General features: G+C 42.0%; 1 protein-coding gene across 1 annotated transcript in view; it reads right to left on the bottom strand.

Annotated features, from left to right (window-relative positions):
• Dnah6 (dynein axonemal heavy chain 6) overlaps positions 1–27,701 on the bottom strand; it is a 189,290-nt gene that overhangs the window by 147,677 nt on the left and 13,912 nt on the right. Inside the window, exons 6-16 of the mRNA XM_005364722.3 lie at positions 26,354–26,488; positions 26,142–26,262; positions 25,721–25,847; positions 24,899–25,067; positions 23,028–23,144; positions 21,712–21,912; positions 16,792–16,912; positions 13,146–13,297; positions 10,746–10,898; positions 7,420–7,671; positions 2,475–2,603 (exon numbers count right to left, since the gene is read on the bottom strand). Coding sequence (XP_005364779.1) covers positions 2,475–2,603; positions 7,420–7,671; positions 10,746–10,898; positions 13,146–13,297; positions 16,792–16,912; positions 21,712–21,912; positions 23,028–23,144; positions 24,899–25,067; positions 25,721–25,847; positions 26,142–26,262; positions 26,354–26,488 — 1,677 coding nt within the window. The remainder of the gene's footprint in view (positions 1–2,474; positions 2,604–7,419; positions 7,672–10,745; positions 10,899–13,145; positions 13,298–16,791; positions 16,913–21,711; positions 21,913–23,027; positions 23,145–24,898; positions 25,068–25,720; positions 25,848–26,141; positions 26,263–26,353; positions 26,489–27,701) is intronic.

Genomic DNA, 27,701 nt, shown 5'->3' with positions numbered 1-27,701 from the left:
GGAAGTAGAAAAAGACAAGATCTCCTGAATAAATTGGGAGCATGGAAACCATGGGAGAGGGTTGAATGGGAGGGGAGAGAAAGGGAGTGGAGCAGAGCAAAATGTAGAGCTCAATAAAATCAATAAAAAAAGAAAACAAATACTGGCAAAAAAGCATGGAAGTACTACACAGCAGAAAAAATAACGACATCTTGAAATTTGCAGGGAAATGGATGGAGCTAGAAAACATCATATTGAGTGAGGTAACCCAGACCCAGAAAGACAATTATCACATGTACTCACTCATAAGTAGCTTTTAAACATAAAGCAAAAAAAAAAAAAAAGCCAGCCTACAAATCACAATCCCAGAGGACCTAAACAACGAGGACCCTACGAGAGAAATGCATGGATCTAATCTACATGGGAAGTAGAAAAAACAAGATCTCCTGAGTAAACTGGGAGCATGGGGACCATGGGAAAGGGTTGAAGGGGAGGGGGGAAAGGTGGGGAGCAGAGAAAAATGTAGAGCCCAATAAAAATCAACATAAAAAAGAAAAGAAAAGAAGAAAAAATAAGCATGTGCCACACACCTGGCTTCTTTAAATAATAAGATCTAGGGAAAAACTCAAGTCCTGTGCTTGGCTGAGCTATCCCCCAAACATTTTTTCTGTTTTTAAAAAATTGTCTTATTTTTAATTATGTGTGTTTCTGTGTGGATGTGTGCATGTGGGGGCAGGGGCCTCAGCAGGTGCCCCAGGAGGTGCCTCAGCAGGTGCCCCAGGAGGTGCCTCAGCAGGCCTGACACCTCTGTTCCCTGGAGCTGGAGTTGCAGCAGCTGTGGGCCACCCAATCTGGGTGCTGGGAACCAAACTCAGGTCCTCGGCAAGATCAGTATGAACTCTTAACTCCTGAGCCATCTCTCCAGCCCCTGTTTTTGCTTATTTTATTAACTGGCATATAATCACTGTAATTTCTTTCAAGTGTATCAAGCACTGTGGTCGTTTCTAACCCATACACTGCCTTATATTTTCTCTCTTTTCCTATTGATAAGCTCCCTTTTCACATCTCCCATCTGTTTTCGGGTCACATACATGCATTTTAAGAGCTATCTATATAAAACTTAGAATCCACAAATAAAACGCACAATCTTTGTGGTTATGGGTCTAGCTTATTTCACTTGGCATGATAATTTCTACCCATTTTTCCCTGGAAATGACATAATTTCATTCTTCCTTATGTCTGAGTAGAACTTCGTTGTGTACGCAGATCATATTTTCTTTATCCTTCTGTCTGTTGGTGGGAATCCAGACTGATTCTATAACTTTCCTATTCTGAATAGTACAGCATTAGATATGGATATATAGATATGTCTGTTGCATGTTGACTTAAAGTCCTTCAGATATATATCCAGGAATGGTATAGCTGTATAATATTTTTAGTTTTTGAGGAACCCCATATTGGTTTCCATAGTTGCCAAGTTAATTCGCATTTTTACAAGCAGTGTATAACAATCCCCTCTCCCCATATCCTCACCACCATGTCCATTGCTGTTTGATTAGCAGTATTCATTTTGACTAGGGTCAGATGGGCTACAATGCAATTTCAATCTGCGTTTCCCTGATGAATAAGGATATGGTGTTTATTTTCTATTTTTTCGTTTATCTCATTGCTCTCTGTAAATGCTGTTTTAGGCATGAGCATCTCTTGTTTCTCCTCTTTCTCCGTCTCCATCCTCAGCCCTTCAAGCCTACCTTTTGGGACTCACTTTACCTTCTGGCTCAGTTTTTATTTCATATTAACCAGGACAAATCAGGCAAAACTCATGGAATCAAAATACATCCAAAGGAAAAAAGAAGCTTGAATTTTACTTAGAAAATTTAGAGGGGCATTAGTTAACCACACCTTGAAATGCACACTTATTTTAACATAGCAACTTCAGGAGGGTTTGCCTGAGAATTTTTCATGAGGGTATTTTGTCTCTCATTTATATTAATTTTTTTTGCATATGTATGGATGTGTGACACATGCATGTGTGGATATGTTTGTGTAAGCATGTGCGCACACGTATGTGTATATGTGTGTACATGCATGTAGAAGACCATGGTTGATGTCAGATATTCCTTGATTATTCTCTGCCTGATATTTTGAAGAACTGAACCCAGAACTTGCCAATTTTTCTAACCCAGCTAGCCACTTTGCCCTGGGAATATGCTGTCTCCACCTCCCAACTGCTGGGATCACAGGCAGGCTGCAACATCTGGCTTTTATACAGGTGCAGGTGTGGGGGATCCAAACTTGGTCCTCACACTTATGTATTGAGCACTGTATCTGCCATCTCTCCAGCACTCCTGTGTAGTGATCTATCTTGACATGCAGGTGGCACATTGACCAGAACACAACTGTCCACTGAGTGGTTCTGGTTTGTTGAAAGCAATTATACATAATCACATCTTTGTGTGTGCATTCTAGAAGCAGAAGTGAACAACCATGGTTACCTTGAAATTCTTCTGGTAGGATTTATACTGAAAGGCACGTCTCTGAAGGTCATCCAGGATGGACTGCAGATCACTCAGCATCAACTTTATTTTCTCCTGGTCAGCAGAAATATCCAAGATCTGTGGGTCCTGTAAAATCCATGGGGGTTCTGGTTAGGCAGGCTTATTTGCTCATGAAGGCTAGGGAAGTTAATAAACCTGTTTCCAAAATGCATTTTCTTTAATTCTCTTTTCTTGAAAACTGTGTTAAAAGTGTTTGTTTTTTTTCTCCCTAAATGTTAAATGTAAGCAGAGTAGAAAATTGTACAAAGACATGAAATAGGGATATGACAGTTTTTAAAACAGAATGTAAGCGGGGAGGTGGTGGTGCATGCCTTTAATTCCAGCACTCGGGAGGCAGAGGCAGGCGAACCTTTGTGAGTTCAAGGCCAGCCTGGTCTACAGAGTGAGTTCCAGGACAGATTCCAAAGCTACACCAAAAAATATTGTATTGAAAAAAGAAAAAAAAAACAGAATGTAGGGGTTGTGAAGATTGTTTAGTGTGCAAAGGCACTTGCCTCCAACTTGGATGACTTGAGTTTGACTCCTGGGACTCATATACTGAGGGGGAGGGGCAAGCTGCATTCTGACCAGCATGTACAAGCACCCTGGCACATGGGTACCTCCTCTCTCCCGACACATACAATGATAAACTAGAACCTAGTAAAGTCTCCTTCACTTCTTCCTTGAAACAAGACCTCAGCCATAGAGAGCTGAATATGATGGGGAGAGAAGACTGTGACAGAAAGATAGTTTCCTTCTTAAAACAAAGCAACAGAAAAGGCTTTGAATTGTGAGAGACGGTAAGGAAAATCAGATTCTCTAAGTATGTTCTCACAATGTGCTTCTGATGCTAGGTGTGTGAGTTCCTTTCCCAGCAAACCAAGCGGTTCTGTGGCAGCCCCTGGCTAAGAGTCCTCCAGTTCAGCCTGATGCCATCTATCTGCAGAAGCCTTGGATGCCACAGCCTGAGGGCTTGCTCCCAAGGTCTTTCTCCTTCTGATGTCAACTGCAAGCCCCCTACCTGTGCTTCTGACTAATTAAGGTTCCCACGACTGCTCCTTAGGGTCAGTTAACTTATTTATCATAGTGGTTCATGGAACACAGGAAGATGTTTGTACTTGAGCAGCTTAAGAAGACTCTCATGATGGAGACAATGAAGAGACACAGACTGAGACATGGGGGAAGGGGCACCTACCTCCCTTGGCCATCACTTTTCAGATGTTTGACTTTGTAAACCTAGGCCTTTGGGGTTTGTATTTAGAATTTATTATGTAAACATACTTGAGGCATAGATTACTGTGTTGTGGTATAGGAGGTCCTTTTTTCTATGTGTTGCTTTCATTGGTTGAATAAAGAAAACTGCCTTGGCCTTTTGATAGGGCAAAACTTAGATAGGCAGGGAAAAGAGAAGAGGATGCTGGGAAGAAGAGCAGAGTCAGACAGATGCCATGATTCTCCTGCCCGAGACGGATGCTGGTTAGACTCATGCCGGTAAGCCACAGTCAAGTGGAGATACACATTAATAGAAATGAGTTAATCAAGATGTGAGAGTTAGCCAATAAGAGGCTAGAGCTAATGGGCCAGGAAGCAATTTAATTAATACAATTTTCCATGTGTTTTTTTCGGGGAAACAACTGGCCGCTCCTCTTACTACAGTGTTGAAGCATGAACTAGATAAAAACAATATGGTCAGTGCCAACAGGCTGAGTGGAGAAACCCAGCAACCTGTCTGGAATCTTCTTGATATCTGTGCAGAATTCTTTCCTCTTAGGCTGGGTCAAGACCCTTAGTGAAAGGTGCATTGGCAGGGTGGGCTCATGAGCTACTATCAGGAAATGTCTTCATGGCCATATCCAAGGAAACATTGCAGGTGAGGGGCATTACAGTGTATTTTCAGTACGTGCCGCCTTTGGTGAAGAGAAACAGCAGTTTCTTTGGCTTCCCTTGGAGCGAAAAGAAGGGTGGAGAGATTGACTCTGCTGCCTGCAGCACCCAGGCATTGTGACAAGACTCTGTTTTCCCTTTACACTTTTTTTTTTTTTTTTTTTTTTTTTTTTGGTTTTTCGAGACAGGGTTTCTCTGTAGCTTTGGTGCCCATCCCGGATTAAAGGTCCCTTTACACTTTAAGGTTATTCCAAGGCATCTTTACAAACCAGGGGAAAGGGCGAGGGTGTTCTTACTGTTTAGATCACATGGTGTTTTCAATGAGATGTGGGATGAGCGTGGCCCCCACAGGTCATGCATTTGCACGCTGCGTCCCTATGGGTGAACTTTTGGAGAAGATTTAGAAGGACTAGGGGCTGTGGCATTGTTTGAGGAGCTGTGACACTGGTAGTGCCAGGACCAGCCTCCTTCCTCTCCAACCCCCGTCTGCCTGTAGATCAGGATGTAAGTTCTCAGCTCCATACCTACCTGTCTGTTTCCATGCTTCCTGCTATGATGATAATGGATTAAACCTCTAAAACTATAAGCAAGCCCCCAACTGAATGTTCTCTTTGTAAGAATTGACTTGGTCATGGTGTGTCTTCACAACAATAGAACAATAACTAAGGTAGGTTATTTATGAAATAATTTAGAAAATATCAAAACCTGTACTATGGAAATTATGAGCCAGAAACTGTAAAATTATAAACATAAGGCCTAAAATGTATAAAATATATATGTATAAAATATAATATAATATTCATGTGTATAATTACAGAGAGGAAGAGAGAAAATAACGTATGTATAAGTGAAGGCATGTGTTTTAAAGCAAATGTCTGGCTGACATATGGTGGGTGAAAGCCCAAAAAATGGGCATAGCATAGTTCAAGAACAAAATAGAAACACCTAACTAGGTTTGGCAGCATCTGAGTGAATAATAAAATCTAAGAACTCTTATAGCCATTATTGGGGACCAAATAATCAGTCTCTTGCCCAGCGGGGCTTTGCATTAAAATGGCAATGTGTCCTAGGTTAGAAAATGGCAATGGAATTGGCATGGCAGAAGCTCCTCATGTGGGCACTAGTGCCCTTGCCATGACTGGGCTGAACCTGGTTTTCCCAGGCAGCTGCTACCTAATGGTCCTTCCAGTTTCCTTAAGCACCGTGCCAGTTCCTACTGCCATAAACCATCAGTTCTGCCAGAGACCACAGTCAGTGATCATGACGTTCTCAGTATGGCCTTCAAACATCTGGCTCACCAGTTCTCCTGTCGTCACTGGTTATCACGTTAGCTTTTCTCCCAGCTTCCCTCCACCCACGTGTCTGGGAGTCTTGAGAGCAGATGGTGCTATTTGTGGAACAAACTATGGATTATAGTTCTTTGCCCAAGAGAGAGAGGGAATCGATTCAAACCTTCCATACAGGATGGACTGGCTAGGGATACCCAGGCCGCAGTGCTTGGCATCTGTGCCATAGTTGAAATACACAGTTACACATGAGGCATGTGCTGGCATTTTGTTCTTCTGATAGATATTCATGCTTTGATGATCTGCAATGTACACATCACAGCACACAGCACAGGAATCGCCAGCTACGGTAACCATTGAAGGCAGACTGCCTGTGCCTAAGTCCTGGTTCCACCATTTATCGTCTCTGTGACCCTGGACAATTTTCTTTCCTGTATCTTACTTTCTTCTCTGTAAAACGTGATTAAGACGTACATGTGTTCCGAGAATAAATAAAAGCATAGCAGACACATGTACGATGGCTTCTAGAAGCATTCTTTATCTTGTTATCTAAAATACTTTAGACAATGTCTATCAACTGTGGAAGGAATAATTGAAATATGATGAAATAGCACAGAGCAACAAATCAACACCAACTACACCATACAAGGTGTTATGGCTCTGAGACATCGGGATTTGCAGCAACAGTTGCCTTTGGAGACAGGAGGGAGCTCAAGGACATGAGGAATGCCATAGTTCTTGATGTGGGAACACAGCTGTATTGGCTTCCTGATAACTCACTGAAGCCTATGTTATTATAGTCATACACATCTAGTCTGTTCGAAAAATTTTAAAAGGTTTCAATATAAAAATAACAACAATAGCAAGTTCTCTGAACCATGGCTTGTCTAGCAGTTCCCACAGGGTGTTAGTTGGTTTCAATGTCTCCACGCTAATATAAATGTATATTATAACTGTTAGTGCAGTATGCTCACTCAAGGGCATCTACATGAATATACTTTATTAATCTTCTACTGATGAGCATTTTTTCTGTTTTCAAAATTCTACTGTGGCGTTCTTATTCTATGCTAAGATTTAGGAAATGATAATAAAATAATGGATTATTAAAAATGCTTCTGGGCATATTTTAGTTAAGAATCATCTAGATGGATGGTTGAATTTCTGAAACTTTTTCCTAAAAAGTCTGATGCAAGCTAAATAATCTCCACTCCTCTTTACCAATTTATATTATGCCTAATACTAAGGAGAAATTTGCCAATATCCTCAACAAATTTTACACTGTGACATCAGCAATAAAATGAATTAGAAGCAACAAACACACTTATTTCAAAATATTAGATACCATCCATGAGGAAGAAAACTGAATATTAAGCACACACTTGACTTACAGTAGCCTCGAATTCATTCATAACACTAAAAGAGAGATTCAGAAATGCCTAAGCTTTAAAGAGCAGCTTAAGGAATTGGTTAAAGTAAAACAAGGAAAAAATAAAACTAACTTGTTGAAATGAATTATTTGTCTCTACAGGACTAAAAGAATAAATTTTAAGGTTCTCACTGTAAAACAATAACTATGCAATGTGATAGAAAGATTAGCTTAATAAACTCCATAATACATACGTAGAGATGCACATGTGATACATACCATTTTTATTTGTTGTTCTGACCTAAATTTAAGGAACCTGTAATCATCCAACCGGACGGGTTATATGGAAAGATTCTGCCCCGCTCACCTGTGCCAGCAGCTTGACTTCGTTCACTTCGTTGTTGAGCTCTTCAAGATCGCGACCCAAGTGCTGACAAAACTGTTTAATGCTTGTTTCTCGATCACCCACGGATTTGTCAATGGCGTTCCGCACGGCAGTAATGGATGGCTTCATGGTGGCGAAAACCGCGAAGTCTTCAGGAGGTGTGGGCACCTGATACTGCTCAATGAGCTTGTACATCTGAATCACGATGTTCCCTTCTTCCTCCAGGCTTTCGATCTATGCGGAAACACGGTTGGGTGAAATACAGTGGAATGGTAATGCTTTCTAATAGGAGACGGTCCCATAAAACAGGAACACTAACGTGTTAACAGTTCATGAGTGCATTTGGCATGGCCATCTAATTGGCTGAAGCTGGTCACATGATAAATACAAGCCTGGCTCCAGTACAGGTAATTGGGTAATGGAGTAGGGGGTGAATGTTCAGAGCTGAGTACAGTTTAGTCTTGGAAAGGAGTTTCCCCACTTCCCGTTCCTCGCTGCCATCCAGTTTCTAAGATCATAGGTGCTCTGATTGCTTGCATCTGAGCGTCAAGGGCATGTGCTGAGCAGCTTTCACTCCGGAACAGATCCTCGGGTGTGGACAGTTCCTAGTTCACAGGTTCAGAGCCCAGATCTATAGTGATACTTCACTCTAATTAGCTAAATGATTTTACTGAATCCCAAATGGCTACTCAAAAACCTTGTTGGTCTACTTTCAGCGGACAGTGTTTCCTGGAAACAAATGGTTCTGCAGTTTGGAGGCAATCGCTCAACCCCAACTCTACTGTGTGGCTCTATAAGTCATCAGGTTTGCTCAGCTGGGACGTGCAGAATCCCTGACTGACCTTTCTCTTAAGCACAGCCAGAGTTAGAGGCAGGTGTAATCACAGCTATCTGCTTTTGTGTGGAAGCTGACTACAGCTCCTTAACATGTGGCCTTGACTGCAGGGAGGTGTGTGGAGAACAGTTCTCTGCCCGTAGCATGTGGGACAAGCATCTCAGGAAGCTCCTTCACACAGGCTGACGTGCTCCTTCTAGAGGTTCTGACTTAAAATGCCTAGGAAGGGGCCCAGGGGTGCGCCTTCTGAACAAACACCCAGGCTCTGTCTGGTCTGCTCTTGTCGGGCCCCTTCTGAGAAGCTGTTTTCTAGAGGAACCGAGATCAGAGAGGAAGGAAAGGCCTTTCGTTTCCTCTGTGTTTTCCTTGTTCCTACCTCACCCTTTTGATCTATCCATAGCAACCAGAAAATCTCAGACAAATTTAGAATACATTTTCCACTTCTTTTCTTTTATTAACATCTTATTATTTGGTGTGTGTGCAAAGGCCACCAGGCCAGAAGCTGGTGTCTGGATCCTCTGGGGACTAGAGTTACAGGCAGTTGCAAACTTGTTGATGTAATAGGAAACAAATTCAGGTCCTCTGGAAGAAAAGCCAGCCCTCTTAACCTCTGAGCCATCTCTCCAGCCCATGTTTCCATTTTCTAAGTTAACTCATGTGAGTTTGGACCGCTTTCAACAAAGTATCTAGTACCTGGAGCTAGTTATAAACAGACCTAACTCTTTCTACAGAAATATCAGTTCTATCTCTTTGGGTGGCCGACTGGACTTTCAGCTGCTCCTGGGGAGCTGTGGATGGAGCAGCAGCAGCCTGTCGGTTGGAGAAAGAGCAGTGACCCCCAAAGACAAGCAGAGAGGATGGGTGCAGAGGGAGGATTCGAGTTGTCCTTGGTCAGTTCTGAACCGGGCAATACTTGTGATAGAGTGATGTGGGAGTGATTTCTTTCTAATCTGTTGCTTTCGTTGGTTAATTAATAAAGAAACTGCCTAGACCCATTTGATAGGCCAACCCTTAGGTAGGCGGAGAAAACAGAGCAGAATGCTGGGAGAAAGAAGCTGAGTCAGTGAGTCGCCATGATTCTCCCACTCCAGGCAGACGCAGGTTAAGATCATTCCTGGTAAGCCAGCTCGTGGGCTACACAGATTAATAGAAATGGGTTAGATTGATATGTAAGAGCTAGCCAATAAGAGGCCAGGCAGTGTTTAAAAGAATACAGTTTCCATGAAATTATTTCGGGTAAAGCTAGCCGTGCAGGCGGCCGGGTGCCGGGGACGCAGCCCACTGCTCCTATTACAACAATAGAGTTTCCGTGAGACAGCTTTGAATCCTTAAATGATGACCCCATTTGGGCATAGAGGGGGTCATGAAAGGCTTGGCTCTTTGTCTAAACACAATCATGAACACATAAGGATAAACCTTTGGTATCTTTAGTCCTCAGGGATGAAGCAAGTCTGCTGTTCTTGAAATAACAGACAGGAATGTTTCTTTTGCAGGCAAGTGAAAGAGGCTTTACTATTAGTGCTGTTAATAACATAACCAACTTTTACTTTGTCACATTTATTCAAATTTTGACACTTTAGAAAATGATTTATCTCTACTTCAGTGCCAAACTGAGAGGAATAAATTCAGGGAAAATTAATTACTGGAGTCTAATCTTATACTGGTGCCACAGGGAAGAGCCCGAGAGGAGGAAATCAATCAAGTTTCCAGGGAGAAAACACGCAAAAGAGGTTCACAGGACGGAGGGGTGGGAGGAAGGAAGGGAGGCAGGGAGGAAGAGAGACAGAGAGACTGTGTCTACTTAAGCTAGTGTTTGTGTTGCTTTTTTCCACCTTTTAAAAAAGATTCATCTATTTATTATACAGTGTTCTGCCTGCATGTATGCCTGCCAGAAGAGGGCACCAGATCTCCTTATACATAGTTGTGAGTCACCACGTGGTTGCTGGAAATTACACTCAGGACTCTTAACCTCGGGGCCATCTCTCCAGTCCTCTTTTATTCACTTTTAACAGAAAACCCCGAGGTGTTATGTAGGTGTAGGCTAAAGGATTATAACCCCATGATGACCAACATCCATGTTACCACTTACTGCTAAACTAGAACGGCCAGAAACTATGCTTGAGAATATTGACTTTGTGGTCAAAGACATTCAGATTTTGACTCCCGCTTCACCATGTGCAGGTTCCGTGACCTTGGCTAACAGCCTGTTTTACTTTGTTTCCTCGTCTGTGGCATTTGTGAGGAAAGTAAGGTACCTGAAACTCATGCAATACCTGCTGAATGGCTAGAATTTGGTAAAGATTAGCTGCCGTTACCATTAAAACACAGGGCATCGTTAACCATGCCTGAAAGTGTTTCTGACATTTAGGCAACTGTTTCCTGACCTTGGGTCCCTCATTTGTCTCTTGTCATGCGTGTTCCTTTCTTACTGTGTGGTCGGAGACACTGAATTACAGGAGAACAACCAACTTACCCGCTCCTGGATTTCGTCAAGGAAGACTAGGCTGTTAACATACTCTATGGTCGTGGTGGGAATGAACTCGAGCTTATACTCTGCATCTTGGGCCTCTGAGATGATGGCATCCACTTTTTTCTTGCTCAAACGGGGAAGCATGCCATTTAGTACCTAAGAAATAAAAAAGAAGACGAAGATCATAAATCATTGGGTATTTCTGCATTCTTACGTACTTTAAGAAGTCTCAACAGCACTAAATCGGGTGGTGTGGGAGGCAGCAGTGTGTGAGGATGATCTCTCACTAGTAACTGCTTTCCAAATGAACCAAAGGCAAGGCCCGATTCTGACAGTCATTTGTAGGTGGGGCAGTTTGCTTAGTGCTCTGACACTCTGCGAGGCTGCTTCAGGCTTCTCTGTCTTACATGGTGGACACACAAGGCTCCCCGTGCAGCATCAGGCCTGGGTCCACTCTTTTCCTAATGGGTTTCAGCCATGTGGTTTGGAAGAAATTGGTCTCTCTTTGAGAGCAAAGACAAAGATTGCCTGATCCCAGGGTAAATGTGAGCAAGGTTTCTTTGGAACAAAGTGATTGGGTTAGGGTGAACCTCCGACCTTGACAGTTTTTGTTCTGGGTGAGGGAGATAAGTGCCTAAACCTCTAATCTCTTCTTTCCCATTATATCGACAAGGAAATATCGAGCCTGTGGAAACTTTCAAGCGCCATTTGATAATCACGAGGCAATGCTCATCTTAGAGTGATGGCACATCTAGCAATTAGAAAGCAGGATGAGAGAAGCTGAGTGCCTGGTGTTGTAGGGACAATGGTGTTCACTAAATTTCTGGATGTTTATGAATGTTTAAGTTTTCTCTACACCTAACTTTGAATTTTATCTTTTTGAATTGGTATGTTTGTTGTGCTAAAAAAGATGAAATTAATTTGTATTTACTCCAATTTTTATCTTTTGCTAAAAATGAGTGTGTATTGGTATTTTATCTGAAATTTTTTATATGTAATATATGAAATATTTATATATGTACACCATGTGTATGACTGGTACCCTTGGAGGCCAGAAGAAAGCATCTGAACAGGTGGTTGTGAGCTGCCATGTGGGTACCAAACTCAGGTCCTCTGGGGAGAGCAACCAATGAACATCTTCTTAACCACTGGACATCTCTCCAGCCTCTCTTTTTTCTTTCTCCCTTCCTTCCTTCTTTCCTTCCTTCCTTCCTTCCTTCCTTCCTTCCTTCCTTCCTTCCTTCCTTCCTCTTTCTTTCTTTCTTTCTTAGAGACAAAGAAGCAACACACCAGAAGAAAGCTCTCTGTCGTACACATAATGCCACAACAGAAATTAGCATTCAGGTCGCCACTCTCATTATCTTCTAGCATGTACACCTAGAACCAGCAAAGATTGTCCTTAAGGCTCAGACAGTAAATATGTCAGACTTGCAAGGGCATACACTATCTGTCTCAAACACCCAGCTGTGTCCTCATAGCAGGGCAAGAAGCCACAGGCACTGCTTAAACGTGTTGACTTTACTTGTTCTAATTAAACCATGTGTACAGAACAATAGTCAAGTTGATGAGCCATGGAGCGCTCTGGCTGTGTTTTTCCATTGTCCTCTGGAGGCCTTTGAGAATCCGCAACCAAGTGCCGCAGCTAAAGGACATACTATTTTGGTTGTATGAATTGTTCTGGATGTTTAAGAAGAGTTAGGGTCAGGAAATGACCCCTTAAACTTGATCTCAGCATTCTGGCTGAGCAACAGTCCCACTGGCACACTGAGCTACTAGTGGTAGCTTCTCTCGGGAAGTTTGGAAATGTTCCAAGGAAACAGGAGTGGGAAATTGAAGCCGACAATCTCCTTCCCTATGGCACCTAAAAACTGACAATGTCTGTGACAGAAAGAATATAGGCCTTTTCCTACAAATGGAGGGTGGGGCTGCAGAGATAGGCAGCAAAGTGCTGGCTGTACAATCACTAGGTTCTGAGTTTGGTCCCTAGAACGCACATAAAAATGCCACGTGTGGTATGCATTTGCCATCCCAAGGCTGAGTTAGCAGAGATGTGTGGATCCCTAGAACTTACTAGAAGCCTTGCTGACTTCTGGATTCTAGGCCAATGAGAAACCCTGTCTCAAGAAAGAAGGTGGATGGTTTCTGAAGAATGACAGCTGAGGCTGTCCTCAGGCCTTGCACACATATGCACACACCTGCAACAGTGCACGTGCACGCACACACATACACACAGACACAGATGTGTATGCAAATCAGGGATCACCAAAATTATTTATGGTAATTTCAACATTTGTAATGCACAAAGATGAACATATTTCTTTTTAATGTATGAACTATTAGCAGACACCGTAATTACAATGATAAGAAGGGTGGGTACCATATGTTGACCCTTCTCACAGTTACCTCCAAACACCGCAGCGGCGAGGGGATTAGTTTCTCTTTCAGTTGCTTGGTGTCAATAAGCAGCAGGCCTACGTTTCGGGTGGGTCTCAGAGCTACCGAGTCCTTGTGCTGCTTGTGATATTTTTCCAGCTGAGTACTGAAGAATTTGACATCTACAGAAAACGAGAAGCATAAATGATCGAATCTGTCACACTAGTTTTTAAAGAAGCAGCCTACAGTAGACTAAAAACCACCCCAGCCTGAAGGGCGGCCATTAAGTAACAAACGATAAGACACGAGGCTGGCAAGGGTGTGGATGAGTGTTAGCCCTCATTCCCTGCTGGTGAGACTGCCAACTAGCTCGTACACTTCTACCACTTGACCCAGCTGCGCCACTCCTCCGAGGAGAGCTGAAGGCCTCCCGGACAGTGCACCAGAGACACTGGTACATCAACGCTATTGCAGCGCCACTCTGCGCACGATGCCCAGTGGTGGGAACAAACTTGGTGTGTGGCGGCAGAAATGGTAAAGACAATGAGACTGATACGCACAATGGAGTTTTTTCAGCTATAAAGGATGAAGTTATGTCACATGCAGGAAATGACTACAGGTCACCATATTAGGCAAATCGAGTCAATCTTGAAAACCAAATATTGTGTCCTATGTGGTCCATAGATTTTACATAGACACATAAAGTTGCATGTGTGTATATGACATGAAGGTAGAAATGAAATCGTCCAGAGGGACAGGAGTATGACGGGAAGAAGGCTGGGTGGGGGAGGGGTGATGGAAGGGCGGGGTACGGAGGAGATGGATTCTCATTGTCCTGTTTATCAGTTTGAAAAGCTTTTATGTAGCATGCTACCATCACAAAGAATACACCCAAGGAAAAATTAACAAATTTATGTATGTATTTTTGCTATTACCCATACTTAGAATGCTTTGTATAAGTCTAAAGTGTTAATTCATAATGCTTAATAAATACCCTTTTCTCATAATAAAAACCCCAGTGTTTTACAGTGTCAACACCTGTCTTCGGTTCTCACTAAGAGATAGAGGGACTGACTTTGGGCCTGCCTCTCATGCTGTCTTCTCACACTTCGCTGACGCTGCGCCTCTAACCAGAAGAAGGTCTGTCAACATTTTTAGTAATGTGCTTTTTATTATTTCTTTTACCTTTGAGATTATAATACTTAGATAACTTCCCCATTTCCTTTCCTCCTTCAAATCCTCCTATAAACTCCTCCTTCATCTCTTTCAAATTCGTGGCCTCTTTTTCATTACTTGCTGCTATATACATATGCATATTTATTCCTAGATACAACCTGCCTAGTCTGCACAATGTTACTTCTTTGTATGTTTCCAGGGCTGACCTATTGGTACTGGAAAACCAACTGGTGTGCTCTTCCCTGGGGAAGACTATTTCTCTCACTCCCAGCATTCCTCAGTTCCCTGTAGTTCTTTGTATAGGGTCAAGGCCTCATGCCTGGTTTCCATCCACTTTGGCATGTTTATTATGTTGCCCTTGTTCATATTTAAGCAGTCAGTCTGGCGAGACTTCATGGGTGTAGCTTCTAACATTTTCTATTATTAATTTGTATATTTTGATTAACTTTGTGATTTTACCATCCCCACTCCTCCTACACCCATACCCTGTATCTCCACGTCAGGTCATTTCAGGCCTCCCCTTTCTCACATCTCACAGGGCCTTGAAATAAAAATCTTGAGACAAGAAAACCTAAAGTTAGCCAAAACATTACGTGCTGACGGTGGAGACTCAAGCTCTGGAAAGCACCAGAGTGTCTTCAAGTCTTGCTGCTTATCACTAACAGCAGGTGTTCTAGCCACTGACCTTGCAACTGCCCTGCTTAGCTGCCAAACTGCCCCGCTCAGCTGCCTAGCTACCGAGCCCCTCCTTCCCTTCCCCCTTTCCTCAGTTCCCCCTGCCTTAGCTCCTTTCTGAGGAGTATTTAAGACATGAAACTTGCTTCAATAAAGGGGATGCCTTGACAAGGAATACTGCTTGTCTGCGTCTGCCCCCCCCCCCCCCCCCCCCCGCGCCATGTCTTTCAGATAGTGCCTCTTCAAGACCCTGGAGTAACTTAGGACCTGCTGGGCGGGTCACCTCCACTCCCACTCCTCTTCACTTTGTGTCCTTTTTTCCCTAAATAATGCACTGACTCCAGTTTGTATGACCAATATACTCCTGCGAGTGGAACCATCCACAACAACTTAGCTGGCTTGCCAGGGCCACGCCTTTTAAGAAAACTGCCTCTCCCTCCCCTATTGGCCATCAGCTATCAATAGTTCCTGAGCTGGGTTTGGGGATTTTGAGCACCTTCCCCATCCACGCTGGAATGTTGACTGGCTTGATTTTATACAGTCTTGTATAGGAAACCACAGCTGCTGAGAGGTCATTCATGCAGTGGTCATGCATATCCAAAAGATACTGCTTCACTCCGGTCCTCCTGACCCCTACCTGCCATGGACCCTGAAGCTCTGGGGAAGAGAGCCTGGTGAAGACGCCCTCTCTGTGACTGAACACTCCACAGACACAATGAGGCATAGTGACTTTTTTGAAAAACATAATGCTACCACACACTTAGCAGACTACAATGCAGTGTAACATAAAATTTATATATAGCAGGAAACAAAAGAGTCTACGCTCACTTTTTTGTGGTCTTCACCTTGTCGCAGTGCTTCAGAGCTACATTTAGAGTTTCCTGAGGTATCAGATCTAACTGAAGGTGGACAAGGTTGTCTGGAAGTTAGACTTAATCTAAGAGTTCTCCCACGTGGTATTTGGTGGTAAAATATTTCAGGGTTGTTCACAACAGAACAATGAAACACAAGAGCTCTAATATAGCTAAAGCTACTTTCATTCCTCCTTCCAACCTCTTCTACCATCTCTGCTCCTTGAGTCAGGGCTGGGGCAATCATCAGTTTATATCCAGTAGGTGTCAAGGCTGTATTTTACAGTCTTCCTGCCTCCATTTCCCCCTTTTCTAATCCAGTAGGATCAATGAAAGCCTGAATACTCTTGAATTATTATTATTACGGTTACGACTACTACTGTTGTTGTTTTGGTTTTTGAGGCGGCATCTCACTGTGGGCTTGCTTAACAAACTTGTCTAATCTTTTTGTTTTCTAAAGTGAAGTAGAGGTTGACATAAGGAGTCTTCTTCAGAGTTTTGGAAGTAAAGGCATTTGAGAAGCAGACACACTGCCTGCTCTTGCACAAGATTCCGGGCCAGAACTCATCACCAAGAGATGTTGATCATTCCCAGCAGGTCTCAGTGTGGTTGCCAGAAGAAAAACGCAACTTGAATTCCCGAGACAGAAAAGCTTCCTCAGCCTTACCTGAGAGGAATGGCAGGGATCCCTTCAAGTCCCTGTAACACACACAGGTCTTGGAGCCACGGTACTCACAGCAACCTCAACAGATAGACCACAGAGGAACTGGGCAACTGCCTCCCACAGTACACACACAGATAGAGGGGAAAGAGAATGGGAGATTCCATGGAAAATACTAGGCATGGATAAGTTCCTGTCTTTTGTCAAGTCAGCTGTTTCTGGCTGCTAGTTCTCACTGAACAGAGACCTAGAGGATGACAAACCGTGTTTTATCTCTGTCAAATGTGCTACGTGAGGGCAGATGGGAACTCACCAGGCTCCTGCTGCTTCAGCGCCTGAAGATCAAGACTCTCATTTTCCTTGAAGAATATCTGAAACTTTTCAAATGTTGCTGCGTACAAGCATGCAGAATCGAACGCTGCGTGGATCGTTTCCTAAGTAGTAAAAGATGAACAGGACTGTTTTCTTCTCTTTCTTCTCATATTTAGTTACATGTGGGGGGGGGGGGGGAAGGAGGAGGTATATGCACAAGTGCAGGTGCCCACAGAAGGCAGAGGCATCTGATCCTCTGAAGCAGGACTTAGAATTGTGAGCTGCCTGGTGTGTGTGCTGGAAATCAAGCTTGGATCCTCTGCAGGATCAGTGTGTGCTTTTAACTGCTGAGTCATCTTTCTAACTCCCAAGGCAATTTAAAGTAGAATAGTAGAATTCAGTCTAACAGTACTAAACACACACACACACACACACACTCACACACACACACACACACTCACACTGCATGCATGCATAAAACTTAATTCCCTGTTTTTCTACCAGCCAATTAAAAACCATGAGTCATGACTTCAATCTCAATGCAACATCATTGGGTTCAGTTTAGTGTGGTTGGCTTTATATTGAGGTCTTTGATCCATGTGGACTTGTGTTTTATGCATGGTGATAGATATGGATCTATTTTCGTTCTTCTATATGTTGATATCCAGTTATGTCAGCACCATTGGTTGAATATGCTTTCTTTTTTCCATTTTATGTTTTTTGCTTCTTTGTCAAAAATAAGGTGTTCATAGGTTTGTGGATTGATATCTGGGTCTTTGATTTGGATGCATTGGTCCTTTGGTCTCTTTTCAGGTTTTAACTTACCAGACTGATTATTAAGTTTGCCTACTTCTTCGAGTCAAGGATGTCTTTATTACACCGAACCATCCCATCGAAGAAAACTCTTTCAATTCCAGCTTATGACTGCCACAAAATCTTCAAAGTGTTTTTATGTACATATGTATGTTTTTAATATTTCCTATTGGGTTATCACCATTTATTAGCTTCTTTTTATTAATCTGAGTGGAGACTTTTCCCTTTAGGCATTTCTATTCTATTCTGTTCTATTTTAGAACAACTCATATAGCATTGTACCTTATCCTTGGAAATTGTTTTACATGTTGTATAAAGTAATGAGTCTTATTACATATGTCATACATATGTGCCACTCAATTCCCCTCCCACACCGATCTTTCTTGTTACGAATCTCCCTCCTTCCCCAACAGTGCCTCCTCCTGCTTTCACATCACGTGTGTTCTCCCCACTCTCAATAAACCAGACTCAGAAAGACAAATTCTATTTGTTTCTTTTACCTGCAGAAACTGGATTTCATCTATGTGCTTATGTATGATGTGTGTGAGGGATAATAAACCGAAAGGAACCATGAAAAGGGAGGATACAATCTTAAGGGGGGGCAGGGAAGTGAATGAGAGCAAAATGGTCTTTGGAGAACTGATAATATTTCCCTTATGAAATCACTGGAGCCCTGTGCTTTTTGTAAGGTGCAACTTTCCCTATGGTAAGGTTTCTATGTGTGGCTCATTATGGCAAACATGCCTCCCCTAAATATACATATTTATTTTGATTGGTGTCTACATAGTAACATCAGAGCTTTTTAAAGGCTTGTGCTTGTTTGTTTTAAGGATCATTTCTTTTCAATCTGATTGTGTTGGTCAGACCTCATCCATTCTTATTTCTTTTCCATTTGGTTTTCCTTTGGATGAGAATGGTATGCTAAGGTATTTTATTTACACTATTTTTTTAATGTTCCATTTGTGTTTTAGTCTGCCTCTTAGTCTTATGAAAGCGTCTCCTGACATATTTGCCATACATACATTATATATTTCATCACAAATTGTGGGTCTTAAAAGAGCTAACTCATTTTTGCTCCATTAGTGCTTTTTGACTTAAAACAGTCCTCTGTGTGACATCAGGGTTACTGTAGCAGACCAGACCCTGCTCTCCTTGGAAAGGTCTGCCTGCAAAGACAGCGCTTGTTCAAGGTCAGAAAACCTGGGTTTCAGATAGGGCTCCACCATCTCTTGTCTGGAAAGCGTGGCTCATATCTGAATAATTCAGAAAAACGTGGTTTATGCTGAACATCTGCTCTCCCATGGGGGAGTCTAACAATTTGGCCCTTGCTAGGCAGAGCATGCCTTCATGGTGAGACTCAATGGGAACCCGGGTTGAGAAGCTAAGCATGCCTGCTAAACACCGTTTCAGGGCTCCTCACCGCTGGTTGTGGAAGAGATCAAGTGCTTCTTTCTCTGTACCTCCCCTGGGAGACCGCCCTGGGGGCTTGTGCTGCGTTCTCCCGACTTTATTTCCTGGTGCTTTCCTTTTGTTGTTCTCACTCTCCAGTCTATCACTGTATTAAATCACAGCTATGTGAACAACTGTACCGGGAGTCCCCGGGATCGCCTAGCAAAGCACAGAATGTGCGGTGGTCTGGGACCACAAGCTTTGCGTTCTTACGGCTTGTCTGCTTTTTATACCCCTGAGTGACCCTCCAGATTAGCCTTTCAGAATCACTGCGTTCGCTTTGGTAACATATTGGTTGCGCAGCTTTGTAGACCAAATTGAAAGTCTTTGTTTAAACTGGACCTGGTGCCACAGATCTGTAATCCTAGCTACTTAGCAGCTGGAACAAGAGGATTCCAAGTTCAAGGCCTGCCTTGGCCTGGGAGGAGCCCACCATGGTAGCTCAGTGAGACCTCATCTCAAAATCAAGAGTAGAAAGAGGGCTGAGGATGTAGCTTAGCGCTAGAGCCCTCACTTATCACACACGAGCCCCGACTCTTTCATTTCAGAGGTGGGCAGAGCTCACTCTTACTTCAATGCATTGCTGATATGATCAGATTTTAAAAATATGTTTTCTAGTTATTTCTGTGTTTAATTACTTAATTACTGATTTATTAATCTCATTATTTGATTTTTTTGATTTTACTAACTACTTAATTGTTACCCATGGCCTCGTTATTGATCTTCAACCTTTTCCTTCCATCTTTCTTCTGCTCTCTTTGGTGTGTAAAGTCACCCAATTTTTCCTTTCGTGGAGCACACCTCAGCTGTGTGTTACTCTCGCATCCTGTCTTTGTCTTTGTTTTAGGCTTCTGTACATTCACAAGCAAAGTTGTAGCAAACACTAACCAGAGTTTCACTTGCTTTAAAGTCACACCTTCCTTCTCTAGTGGATTCTTCTGCGGCTAACAAATTCCCATGGCATTTGCACATTTAAATCTGCTTTTCTTTTTAAAACATTTCTTATTTCAAATTATATTTTGATCACACTCATCACCTCTCCCAGGTCTTTTCAGATTATTTCCTCCTTCCTTCTCAACTTCAAGTTCTTTCTCAGAATCAAACGAACAGACGATATAACAATAAACCCCTAAAGCAAGAAAACAAACTAAAACAACACCCAAACAGGAAAAAAATACCCCCCCCCATTAAAACGTAACAAAATAATAGTACACAGAAAATCTTTGGAGTCTGTTATGTGTTGGTCAACTACTCTTGAACATGAGGCCTACCCAGGAATTGTTGATATATCCATGTTATCTGCGTTGGAGAAAACTGTTAAATCTGATTTTCTATAGCCTTGATTCTTAAGGGACTAGCCTGGCTAGATAAAAATTATTTCTTCTCATGAGTTTATTGAAAAATTATACTTTACTATTGTCACACCTCATTTTCTAAAATTGTTTGTTTGCTTGCTTATTTACTTATTTGCAGTGTGTGTGTCTTTCTGTGTGGCCCCTTAAGTGTCTTCTTCAATTGTTATTTTTCTTGTTTTTTGAGACAGGAGCTCTCATTAAACCTGGGACTCACCAACAGATAGACTGGCTGGCCAGTAAACTCCAGGGCCTGGCTTGTTTTCTTCCCCCGACCCCCAGCTGAGGCTACAGACGCATGCCATTATGTCCTACTTTTGCATGGACGCTGTGGGGTTGCAAACTCAGTGCTCGTGTTTGCAAGCGGCCGCTTTACTGACTGCACCTCCGTGCTGCTTGTATGACGTCCGAGAGGGTGGGAATACTCACTGCATACTAGGTTTAGGTTTTATAAGGCTGGATGTATAATGAATGATGGACAAGTAGGCAAAGTTTATGTTTGAAAATCATAATGGCTGTGGATGCCCAGGAGAGAAGGCAATTGAGAGTGTAGGAGACATAGTCCAGCTTTCATTTCCGGAGGCTGCCAAATCTGATGACCTGAGTTCTGTCTTCAGGACCAGCCCTACAAGTTGTCCTCCAGCCTCCATGCTTGCTGTTTCACGTGCACACCTACCACATCCATACACAAACTAAGTAAGTTAAATGTATGGTCAGCATCAGCACTTAAGGGTGATGAAAAGAAGCCTTTACATTAATCTCTAACAGGCCTCAAATCATCACACTGTGTCTTAAAATCACACAAAACATTTAACAAAGAGTACTTCAATTAGAATTACAGCTGGCAAGACCTTGCTCTGCTCTATTTGTACCCAAGGTGTCCCAAGAAACACATGACAATGTTTGCTAATGGCAGGCCACTGTCCTGCCAGACATGGTAAGCTTTGTTTTTCGTGTCATTGGTTTTGCAGCATACACAAAATGTTTTTCTTGCAGTCTTGTTTATTTTGTATGACGGCAAGTGCCACCATGCACTGACGATGGTCAGAGTACAAGGTGCTTGTAGGAGTCAGTTCCCTCTTTCTATCCTGGGATTAAACACAGGTTCACCCACTGAGACATCTCAATGGCCCCAGCAGAACAATCTTTACGGTATCTACATCATTTTCAGATTTTACTATTTAGAGATTAGGTACCTATCCGTTTCTACAAATGGAATATTCAAAGATAAGACGGGAAGAAAGCATATTCCTTGATTTCTTACAAACTGGGGATATAATCAACAGTTTTAGTAAAAGCAAATCTACCTTTATTTGCAGGATGATGGTGAGGAAATTCCTGTCATCCTCAAACACTGCTGACAGGCTCGGTCCGGGGCCACAGGTCTTCTCTTCCAGCTTCTTGTTAATGAATGGGCTGGTGAAGGCGTCAAAGTATGAGTCGGGCACCAGATTAGGAACTGACAGCACAGTGTTTTGAAAATGATTGATTGCCCCAGAAATGCCATCCTGTCAGAGAGAAAAGCACGAACATAATGTAAGCACAGATGACTGCATTTATGGAGTTTTTAATTTTTTCTGATATATAAGAATAACTCCTTTTGGGCAGTGGGGGTGCACACCTTTAATCCCAGCACTTGCGAGGCAGAGGTGGGTGGATCTCTGTGAGTTTGAGGCTAGTCTCCTCTACAGAGCGAGTTCCAGGACAGCCAGGGCTACACAGAGAAACTCGGACTCAAATAAAAACAAAATAATTACAACATATTGTGATGAGATACATATTTGAAATATGAACAAAACTCTAGAGGATCATGAGAGGAAAGCCAAATAGAACTTTAGGGAAAATTTAAATGATGGTTAGAAGTTTATTGGTATTTGGAGAAGTTTATTGGTATTTGGAAATGGTTTCTATTCTAGGAATGTAAGCTGAGAAAAAATTAGACATAGAAACAAAGATTTATGCTCAAAAACATTCACTGTTGAATAACTAAAATAATTAGGGAAAACAAAAATGTTAAAAGTGGTAATTTCAGACTTATGATATAGATATATATACATAATGAAAAATGTTATAGTCTTTCCCAAAGATGTTTCCAAAGTAATTAATGAAATGGATAAATGTTTATGATATAATGTTAATGATAAAGGAAGGAAGAAAGAAAGAAGATGAATAGAGAACATACTAGAACCTCAAATTTAAAAATGTGTCCAAGTGCATATAACTTCATAGTAGATTAGGTATACAGCATACTAGAATACACAAAACAAGTCTGGGAGGAAACATGATTATTATTTTGTGTTGCTAAATTTGTGAGCTATTGTTAAAGAATGATGAATCATCAAAAATCAGAATTTTCTAAGGTAAAACATGATTTTGAAAGGACTTCAAAAGTTGCGTTTACAACAGCTGATGTTTTAGACTCTGCTCAGAGGGACGCTTTCATCAATCTACTTTTTGTGCCACACTGAATTGTCCTCTCCACAAAGTGCCTTGCAAGCCTCTGATCTGTCCCAAGGCAAGGGGACTGTGCTAACTGTAGTCTTACCAATCAGCTGACCATGTGAACGTGCTTCTTTATTTTAAAGGTTGCTTACTGGCAGATATCAGATAATGAAATACACACCAGAAAATCTTCCAAAGACGGCTCGAAGAGTAGTGACTGCACCGTCAGAATCAGTTCTGTGAGGAACATGGGGATGAGAGACTCATCTTCTTCCTGCTTTTCCATTATTGGGGCCCCCTGGAAAGACCACATGCACACTGTTACAGAGATCCTACCTAGCAGAATGCTATAGAGGAAAACAAACATACAAAGGTGAGTGGCTCAAGTTCACACAATGAGCTGGATTCAGATCCTTGGCTTGTGGAAGTCTTTCTGGGAAAAATACCATAGGAAGAACAAAAACAAAACTATTGGAAGATGATACAGCAATGCAAAAATATCTCTCTTTGTATAAATGAAAATGCAAGCAAACATGGAAAACACTTGACTGTGGCCTACGGGCATGAGTCTAACCAGTGTCCATCTTGGGCAGGAGAAGCATGGCATCTGTCACACTTCCCTTCTTCCCATCGTTCTGTTCTGTCTACTCCACCCACCTAAGGGCTGCCCTATCAAAAGGCCAAGGCAGTTTTCTTTACTCAACCAATGAAAGCAACACATAGGAAGAAGATCCTCCTACACCGTTACTGTGTCACACTACAACTGCCATGATGAATTGATTTTTTTCTTTTATTTTCTCTTAAATTTTATTTTATTGTAAATTTGAGGGGTGGTTGCAAGGGAAGAGTATGGATGCAAAGTGATGGGAAGATGAATGGGACCAGAATACATGATGTAAAAGACACAAAGAATAAATAAAAAGAAAGTTAAAAAAAATGAAGTTCATAAACTCGATAGAAGCCACACCTTATAATAACCAATACTGCAACAGATATGCATTTGTTAATTTCTGTTGCTGTCATAAAACATCCTGACAAAAAGCAGCACAGGGGAAGAAAGGGTAGACTGGGCTTACAATTCCAAGATATTGTTGTGGTGATTCTTTGTGCAGAATCAAATAAAGCTTGCCTGAAGATCATAGTGTGGAACTAGTCACACTAGCTAGTCCTAGAGACCAGGCAGTGGTGGTGCACACCTTTAATCCCAGCACTCGGGGACAGAGACAGACAGATCTCTGTGAGTTCAAGGCCACCTTGGGCTAAGTTTGATTGAATCAGTCTAAGAGAAACAGAGCCAAAGGGTGGTGGTGGCGGCGGTGGCTCACACCTTTAATCCCAGCACTAAGGAGGTGGAGACAGGAAGTGATATGTCTGAGTCTAGTGAGGAATATAAGGCGGGAGGAGACAGGAGCTCAGGATTCAGTCTGAGGATTTGTGGAGACAGGATCTCGCGCCATTTGTCTGAGGATTTCATAGAGGTAAGAGCTAGGGTTGGCTGCTCCGCTACTCTGCTCTTTCAGCTTTCACCTCCTAATATCTGACTCCGGGCTTTTATTAAGACCAGTTAGAATTCGCACAACATATAGTCTGTCACTGAGCAGAGGTCAAGGCAGCAATGGAAGCTACTAGCCACATCACATCCACGGTCAAGAATGCACAGAAGCAGAATGCATCCTTGATTGCTTTTTAACTCCCTCTACTAATTATAAATATATATCTCAGTATCTATACTCCTACTTCTATCACCCAGGCCTCAGCCTAGGAAATGGTGGCTTTCACATTCAGGCAGGCTTTCCTTATCAGTTAACAATCCAAATAATTCTGATAACAATATGGACATGCCCAAGGGCCAATCTGACGTACATAGTTCTTCATTAAGTCTCCCTTCCTCAATGATCACAGGTTATGTCAACTGGACAATTAAAAGTAACCAATATAATATTCAAATACAAATTTCTCTTTTTCTCAGAATATAGAAAACCCCAGGAAAAATCACAACATAAAGATGCTCCTTGGTAAACACCCAGAGATGTGATTTTTGTCCAAATGTACCTTTTTCTCGGTGACTTCGGGCTTCTCTTCAGTAATCCATTTCTGAATGATGTCTGCTGAGGGCGTTCGCTTTAGTTTGTCAGAGAGAAAACTCAGAAGCGAGCTGGCAGTGTTTACTGTTAAGACGTGCAGGGTGTTCTGAATTAGGTAGTCATTCAGACGGATGAAGCTTGAGGAGAAAGGCAAACACGCTCAGCTTTCCATGTTTACTGCATTTTCCCAATAGCAACTCTAAGGCAAGGATTTAAAACATAATGGCTCTTGGAATTTTGGTTGAATTATATTAAAACATGAGATTCTTCGGAATTATTCTTAGACCTTTTCCCCCTGAAAGCATAAATATATTCAAATATAGTACATTGCTTTAACTAGTGGTCCTAACTTCACAACGAGCTATTTGATGAACAAGATGTGTGATAAGAATAACGCACCCAGCTCGTCTGGTCAAAGGGCAGCAGGAGTTCCTCAGGGTGCTTCAGGGGGAAATCCTATGCATAGAATGCATGTAACTTGTGTCTGAAATCTTTGCCATTTGGTTCCCATGGTGCATACCCTATGGGATGCTGAGATGGTGCATGTAACAGGTGAGACTCACACCTGCAGCACCGCACTCATGGTGCACACCAATGTTCTTCAGTAGCAGCTGTTAGCCCGAAGGCACCAATTTGTGTTCTTACTGGGGTATTGACCTTGCAAGCTGCGTCTGATTTCCACATCAGAATTGCGGGACAAAGCCTTTCCGCACTGACCCATCTCCCCAGCCCACAGCTTGAGAAGTGTAGATCCTCTGTTCTAATCCTGAAAGGAAGAAGATGCTCTCACCATGTGAGCCTCGTGCAGTGATGCCTTTTGCTGGCCTGTTCTGTGTATGTCATTTTTTCAGATTCTCCATAAGTTGGCAAATCAAATGGAGCTTCAACGAAACTTGCAATGTTTATCTTAAAGTAATCTAAGGCCAATACAAGGAACAAAGCTTCTGTAAAAATTCCACCTTACAATACTGATTAAAATAAAAAAATGAAAACACAAAAGCAACAAACTCCTTTGATTTGTGAAACAACTCCGAACCCCCGAAAAAAGATAGATAAGAATTTATGCTTACAATTTATGCATACACGCACGAGTTTGGAACGAATGAAAAGAGAACAGCTGTTTAACTCAAAGGGAAGTGAGAGTACAGAAGAGATAGTATTCTAGACGGCTGCCCCTCTGGACTCTCCCGGTTGGTTCTCAGCCTTCATACCCTCATAGGGCTCGAACACACAGTCATCAGGAATAAATCCTGCAGCACGTAAGGCAAAGCGGCACGACTTCCTGACCACATCTTTCGCCTCATTTCGGAAATCATCGAGGCGCTCTGTGACCTAAACATTCATGGGTGAATATAATTAGTCATGGCAAAATCAGGGTCCTAAGAAGAAAGGGGTCCGAAACTTAACCGACACCGGTTATTACCTCCTGCAGTCGCACAATTTGCGCAGCCTTGAACTCCTGCAGGGTGTAGGTGTGGAATTTTTCAATATAACAAAGTCCCATAAAACTCAGTTGGTAGCACATCTCGTTAATCTTAAGAAGAGCTGGTCGCAGATACTGGAAGAAAAGAAGAATTAATCATTATTTAAATTTTAAAGTCTGTATTGTAAAAATATCACACACCAAGTAGGAACTTGCCAGAATCATTTTTGTAAAAGAATTACTCAAGTTATCATATTTAGTTTGCCCAGTTCTCTCCTTTTCACTTCAAGAAGGATGCATGCCTTTTAGCTAGTAAAGGAATAAGATTGAAGGCAAGTAGCAAAAAGCTACACATCTTAAATTTCATTGGCTCTAGCTAATGGCTACTAAAAGACTTTACAGTGTCCAGCCACAACGATCACAAAAGGATCACTTATTATACTGACATATCACAAGACTAAACTTTACTCTAAATTTACCATGGCTAACAAGATGCATCGGAAAAGGATAAAGAGAGTCACAACTGACTCAGCTCTTTCATCCTAATAATGTGTCCAGGAGAAAAAAAAGTACACATAAGTACTTATGTTCAAAAATATTTAGACAATTGATAATACGCTTAGAAAAAATTATGTGTGGATATTTATTTGTAATTACATTTATTTGTAAAAGTATTGCTTGTAATTGCCAGAAAGTAGAAACAATTCAAATATCTATCAAGACATAAATAAATAAGGTAGGTATAACCACACAAAGAAATATGTTTAGCCAGTGGAAAGAAATGGTATTTCATAACACAGATACATTTTGTAGAGAGTACATTAAGTGAAAAATGTCAATCATATTGTATGATTTCATAAGTGTACAGAATAGGCAAAGTTATAGAGACAGGAAGTAGATGTTAGGGAGGAACAAGAAATTGGGGAGAAATTGAGAATTGCTAACCATGGCCAACGTAGTCTTTTTTTAGGGTGATGGTTATGTGCCAAAATCAACTGTGGCAATGGCTAGTCCATCCTGTGAACACACTAATATACTGGGGTGGGTAAATACACGGCAAGTATGGAAATTATGTATCAATGAAGTTGTTAAGGAAAACGCAGGCACAGATGCTTACGAGATTGGCTGTTTTCATGAAATAAAAATTTCAGGACCAGCAAGATGGTTCAGCAAGTAAAGATATCTGCCACCAAGCAGAGGACCTTAGTTCAATCCTAGGGACACACCAGGTTGAAGGAGAGAACCAACCCCCGTATGTTGTCCTATGACCTCCACACATACACCATGGCAGTCGGGTGGATGGACATACACACACACACACACACACACACACACACACACACACACA

Source organism: Microtus ochrogaster, assembly GCF_000317375.1.
Source record: "Microtus ochrogaster isolate Prairie Vole_2 chromosome 14 unlocalized genomic scaffold, MicOch1.0 chr14_random_3, whole genome shotgun sequence".
Taxonomy (NCBI): Eukaryota; Metazoa; Chordata; class Mammalia; order Rodentia; family Cricetidae; genus Microtus; species Microtus ochrogaster.
Note: the sequence above shows the minus strand (reverse complement) of the source record. Positions and strands in the feature narration are given on the sequence as shown.